This window comes from Podarcis muralis, chromosome 16, assembly GCF_964188315.1.
Source record: "Podarcis muralis chromosome 16, rPodMur119.hap1.1, whole genome shotgun sequence".
In the NCBI taxonomy this organism is placed as follows: domain Eukaryota; kingdom Metazoa; phylum Chordata; class Lepidosauria; order Squamata; family Lacertidae; genus Podarcis; species Podarcis muralis.
In genome coordinates, this window is record NC_135670.1 from 7,552,009 (window position 1) to 7,558,048 (window position 6,040).

At 50.7% G+C, this 6,040-nt stretch overlaps 1 protein-coding gene across 3 annotated transcripts in view; it reads left to right on the top strand.

Moving 5' to 3' along the window:
- The window catches only part of DENND4B (DENN domain containing 4B), a 50,483-nt gene extending 44,734 nt beyond the window's left edge, over window positions 1-5,749 (top strand). For 2 of the 3 annotated variants that reach the window (XM_077920032.1, XM_077920033.1), the window contains 4 exons: window positions 220-465; window positions 2,139-2,244; window positions 3,625-3,790; window positions 5,442-5,619. In XM_077920032.1, the coding sequence (XP_077776158.1) occupies window positions 220-465; window positions 2,139-2,244; window positions 3,625-3,790; window positions 5,442-5,604 (681 nt within the window). In that variant the 3' untranslated portion in view covers window positions 5,605-5,619. Of the gene's footprint in view, window positions 1-219; window positions 466-2,138; window positions 2,245-3,624; window positions 3,791-5,441 lie in introns of all 3 variants that reach the window. The other variant, XM_077920034.1, reaches the window with a different exon arrangement.
- Window positions 5,750-6,040: the final 291 nt, after the last annotated feature.

The following is a 6,040-nucleotide window of genomic DNA, read 5'->3' on the forward strand; positions in this document are numbered from 1 at the left end:
TCTCCGTCCAGAGCACTGATCCAAACATTCCCCCTCTGTATAAGTCAGCTTCCTGTTTTCCTACCTATCCATTTTTTAATCCTGGCCCCTTTTTTATATTGTGGGGTCCAGTGGTGAAGTTGAAAACGGGCGAGAGCAACGCAGAGGTTGACGTCAGTCGCAACGCCTTCCTTGTTCTTACCTGTGCTTCGTTTCGTCCCCCCCCCCCCCCGCTTCCAGGTTCCTCAGGGTCCAGCCCCCGAAGTGGAGCACCTGGCCTTTGCCTACCTGAGTCCCTTAGTCCTGCGGAAGGAGCTGGAGACCCTCCTGGAGAACGAGGGAGGGGACTTCCTGTCTCAGCCGGAGCTGGTGGACAACCACCCAATCATCTACTGGAACCTGGTGTGGTACTTCCAGCGCCTGGGTCTGCCCAGCAGCCTCCCCCAGCTGCTCCTGGCCAGCAAACACTTCCAGTCAGCACCGCAGGTGAATCATCTCCCCTTCCATCCTTATCCTCACTGGAACAACCCAGCGAAATAGGTTGGACCAAGAGAGGTGGGAACCTTCTATGGCCCTTCAACACATTGTTGGACTCCAGCTCCCATCAACCCCAGGCAGCCTGGCCCAATGGTCAGGGGTGATGGGAGGCCATTGAGATCTAAAGGACAAGACACTCCCTGCCCTGGACACACATCCCAACCAATCAGGGATCTTATATTAAATACAATTGCAGAGGTGTGAAGCAGGGGCACAGAGCCTGTTGCCCTCCGGAAATTGCTGGGCTCCCAACTCCCAGCAGTCAGGGGTGATGGGAGTTTACACCTCTGAAAGTGCATTAAAGCCCTATGCAGCCTAGGACCCACGTACCTACAGGACCGCCTCTCCTGGTATGCCCCGCGGAGGACCTTAAGGTCCACTTCGGAGGTCCCAAACCTCAAGGAGGTTAGATCGGTCTCAACTAGGGCCAGGGCCTTTTCAGCACTGGCCCCAACGTGGTGGTATGCTTTGTCACAAGAGACTAGGGCCCTGCGGGATCTTTCCGCAGGGCCTGCAAGACAGAGCTGTTCCACCAGGCCTTTGGTTTGGACTTGGTGTGACCCTTATGTTTCCCTCCCCTTATGGTATTGATTTATCAGCTATTTTAAAATGAGGCTGCATTTTAAATTGCATTTTAACCTGTATTTTAAATTGGTTTGGGTTTTTTCCTCCCCCCCCCCTCTCTTTTTCCCCTATTATGTTTTTACTGTGATTTTATTGGTGTTAGCTGCCCTGAGCCTGGCTCTGGCCAGGGAGAGAGGGGTATAAATAAAATTTATTATTATTATTATGTGATATGTGATCTCTGATTGGCTGGGACATGTTTCACACAGTGAGCCTGTGGTCCTCCAGATGTAGCTGGACTGCCACACACATTAGCCCTGGCCATCCCTGGTGATGGGAGTTGTAGTCTAGTAACTTCTGGTTCCTCCCCACTGCCCTAAAGCAAGTTGTCCAGAAATTGTTTGTGACTTTCTGGCCGTAAGAGATCTGACAGTAAGAGCTGTTCAGTAGTGGAACCGTCTCCCTCAGGAAGTTGTGGAGAGATTGGATGGTCATCTGTCCTGGATGCTTTATCTGAGATTCCTGCATTTCGGGGGGGGGGTTGGACTAGATGACCCTCGGGGTCCCGTTCCAACTCTACAATTCCATGATTCTGTTACCAGGGTTAGGGGGAGCCAGGGTGTGGCCCTCCAAGTGTTGCTAGACTCCAACTCCCCTCATCCCTGACCATTGGCTTCTCAATACGGCTTGCACTGCAGCTGTGATACTTGGCTTATATTTCAGCTGCCGGCCCGTTAATAACATCGCAGTTATTTTACTGACTGATTGGTTAATTATGCAACGTGACTTAAGTTGTACCTGCGGTGTTTCATTACGCCATTGTTATTTATTGCCGGTATGCTCGGCTTAAGAACTTTGCTTCAAGATGAGAGCAGAAATTGTGCTCTGGCGGCGTGGCGGCAGCAGGAGGCCTCATTAGCTAAAGTGGTGCTTCAGGTTCAGAACAATTTCAGGTTAAGAACGGACCTCCGGAACGAATTAAGTTCTTAACCTGAGGTACCACTGTATTTGTTTTGCGCTCTCTGACCTTCCCCAATGACTGCCCTTCCTCTCCGCAGGGCTTGCCTCAGGAGGGGCTTCTCGTGAACGTACGTTTGGTCTGGGATGTGTTGACGCCAGACCCCGACACCTACCCCCCACTTTACGTCCTCTGGAGGTTCCACGGTAAGAACGGTGGATTCTGGCAATAGCAAGACCACGGGTTACCTTTCCGTGGGGTTGCTACAGGGAGGGGAGGGACCATACCAGGAGATGGCCTGCCCCCGCCATGTCCTGTGAGGCTTCCCCCAGTGCGTCTTGTTTGTTCGCTATGCAGGAAAACCCCGCTGAGCTAGATAAGCGTGATCCCACTTAGCCTTTCACCAACCGTGTTCATGAGGAGTGGAGCTTCCATGTTCAAGAGCAGTCTGCCTCTCTGTCCTGGGGACAAACAGCAGGGGAGGGCTATTCCATCCATCCATCCACCCTTCTATCCATTCATTCATTCATTCAACTTGTGTAACTACTTCATATTTCAGCAGAAATGTCCCAAGTCTTTTACCTATCCAACAAGGGCTCCTGGAATTGAACTTGCAAAGGCTCGTGGTTTGCTAGGCTCTGTTTCTGCGCCTTTTCTGCCCTTTCTACGGTCTTTTTTAGGGTCATTTTTTTTGCCACTTCTGGGCTTGGGGCAATGCACACTCACTCATGCCCTGAACACACATATTGATATATTGCAATGTCAGCAATAAGGATGGAGCTATGTAGAGGCATCGGCTGGCTTCGTGGTTTTTCCCACATTGTGATTTTTTGCATAACATATACACACATACACATCATGATTCGTGATATATTGCCAGGTCAAAAATTATGAAACCAATATCGCGATATGGACTTCAGACCGGTTTTGGCCGATATATCGCCCAGCCCTGACATGCATCATGATTTGCGATATACAGTCAAACCTTGGTTCCGAAATGGCTTAGTTGCCGAACAAATCAGCTCCCAAATGCCACAAACCCAGACGTAAGTGTTTCGGTTTGCGAACGTTTTTCAGAAGCCAAACGTCAGACGCGGCTTCAAGCTCCTGCAGCCAATCGGAAGCCACACCTTGGTTTTTGAACAGTTTCAGGAGTCGAACAGACTCCCGGAACAGATTAAGTTCGAGAAGCAAGGTACCACTGTATTGCCAGGTCAAACAATTATGAAACCAATATCACGATAGGGACTCCAGACCCGTTTTGGACAATATATTGATAAATATTGAGACCTCCGGGTATAGGGCAGTATATAAATTCCACAAATAAAATAAATATCGCCCATCCCTAGTGCAGTCACACGTCAGTTGGATGTGCATAAATACAGTACATACTTAGGCACACACTCTCTGTCTCTCACGCCCCATATAGTGCAAAATTCACAGAGTACCAAATACGGTTACAACTAATAATAACAGGAGGGAATCCACATTTTGTGCAACACAGTTAAGCAGCAGGAAGTAGCGCAAAGCAATATGCATAAGTCCGCTTGCAGACACGTAACCGCCTTTCTTCGCACCCCACCCAGGTAACATCCCCACCCGCCTCCAGTCCTGGCGCCGACACAACCACCCCTTCTCGCTCTCGTTCCTGGAGGCTGTGCTGAGCTCGGTCGGGATGGGCGAGATGCACAAGGCCATCTCTCTGTTCCTGGACACGGTGAAGGAGCAGTCCGGCACGGCACACATGCCCAGGTACGGTTTCTCCTCTCCTTCCCCTCTGCCCACCCACTCCTGCACGTCCCTGCGGCAAGCTTAGGCCCACCTGCCTCAGTGTTGCCTACACTGGCTGGCAGAGGCCGTCTGGGGTTTCAGGCGAGAGTCTTTCCCCAGCCCTGCCTGGGCATGTCAAAGAATTGAAGCTTGGGCGCTCTGCATGCAAGGCAGGTGTCCTGCTACCCTCTCTCCTAAAGATAAAAGGAGGATTCTGCTTCCCATGCTTCTGGATGAAGGGTATATTTAAATAGTCACAGAGGAAGACGCCTTATATTAAGTCGGACTGTTGGGATTTGGGGCAGACATACCTGGAGATGTCGGAACCAGAGGCCTTCCTCGTCCAAGGCAAGTGCCTTGTTGCAATAATAATAATAATAATAATAATAATAATAATAATAATAATAATAATAAATTTTATTTATATCCCGCCCTCCCCAGCCGAAGCTGGGCTCAGGGCAGCTAACAACACGAAAATAGTACAACATTCTAGAAACATTATAAAAATTAATTAAAATCAAAATTGATGGCAACCATAAAGTAAAGTTCTGTAAAGACTGCCAAAGGAGGGAGTCAGGCTGCGCCCTGACCAAAGGCCTGGTGGAACAGCTCTGTCTTGCAGGCCCTGCGGAAAGATGTCAAGTCCTGCAGGGCCCTAGTCTCCTGTGACAGAGTGTTCCACCAGATTGGAGCCACAGCTGAAAAAGCCCTGGCTCTAGTTGAGGCCAGCCTAACCTCTCTGTGGCCTGGGACCTTCAGAATGTTTTTGTTTGAAGACCGTAAGTTCCTCTGTGGGATATACCAGGAGAGGGGGTCCCGTAGGTACGAGGGTCCTAAGCCGTATAGGACTTTAAAGGTTAAAACCAGCACCTTAAACCTGATCCTGTACCCCACTGGGAGCCAGTGCAGCTGGTATAGCACCGGGTGAATGTGATCCCGCAGCGAGGGCCCCGTAAGGAGTCTCGCCGCGGCATTCTGCACCCGCTGGAGTTTCTGGGTCAGTCTCAAGGGCAGCCCCACGTAGAGCGAGTTACAATTATCCAGTCTGGAGGTGACCGTCGCATGGATCACAGTGGCTAGGTCAGGGCGAGAGAGGTAAGGAGCCAACTGCTTAGTTTGAAGGAGATGAAAAAAGGCCGCCTTTGTTATAGCTGTAATCTGCGCCTCCATAGAGAGGGAGGTATCAAAGATTACACCCAAACTCTTAACAGACAGTGCTGGGACTAATTGCACCCCCACAAGAGATGGGAGTTGCCCCCCCAATCCCATATCGTCCCGTCCCAGCCAGAGGACCTCTGTCTTCGAAGGATTTAATTTTGCCTTAATCCTTTCCCTAAAGGCAAGCCAAGATTGCAGGCCTCATGAAGAAAGGGATGGTTTAATAGGAACATAGGGAGCTACCTCTCAGTCTGTTGGACTATCCAACTCAGTGCTGTCTGCACTGATTGACAGCAGCTCGCCACAGTTTCAGGCAACCATACCGGGAGATGCTGGGGTTTAAAGTGGGGACCTTCTACATGCAAAGCAGGCCCTCTGTTGCCAAGCTACAAAATTCCCCGCGGTCCCATGGGCGCCTTCGCAGGGACTTCTGTGCTTCTCTGATTCCCTCTCCTCGTTGTCTTCTTCTCCTTAGGAGCGTTTACCACGAGATTCTCTTCTTGAAGCTGGCAGCCCTGGGCAGAGACCACGTGGACATTGGTAAGTGCAAGGCCCCTGTATCCCGGAGGGGTTTCAATGGCACAAGCAACTTGGAGAGAGAGAGAGGATGTCTGGACAGCTGCTGCCGGCCAGTGTAAGCACTGCTGAGCTGGATGGGCCTGTGGTCTGTATAATAATAATAATAATAATAATAATAATAATTTATTATTTGTACCCCGCCCATCTGGCTGGGTTTCCCCAGCCACTCTGGGCGGCTTCCACAGAGACCAAAAATACACTAAAATGTCACACATTAAAAACTTCCCTGAACAGGGCTGCCATAAGATGTCTTCTGAATGTCAGGTAGTTGTTTATTTCCTTGACATCTGATGGGAGGGCGTTCCACAGGGCGGGTGCCACCACCGAGAAGGCCCTCTGCCTGGTTCCCTGTAGCTTTCCTTCTCGCAATGAGGGAACCGCCAGAAGGCCCTCGGCGCTGGACCTCGGTGTCCGGGCAGAACGATGGGGGTGGAGACGCTCCTTCAGGTATACTGGGCCGAGGCCGTTTAGGGCTTTAAAGGTCAGCACCAACAC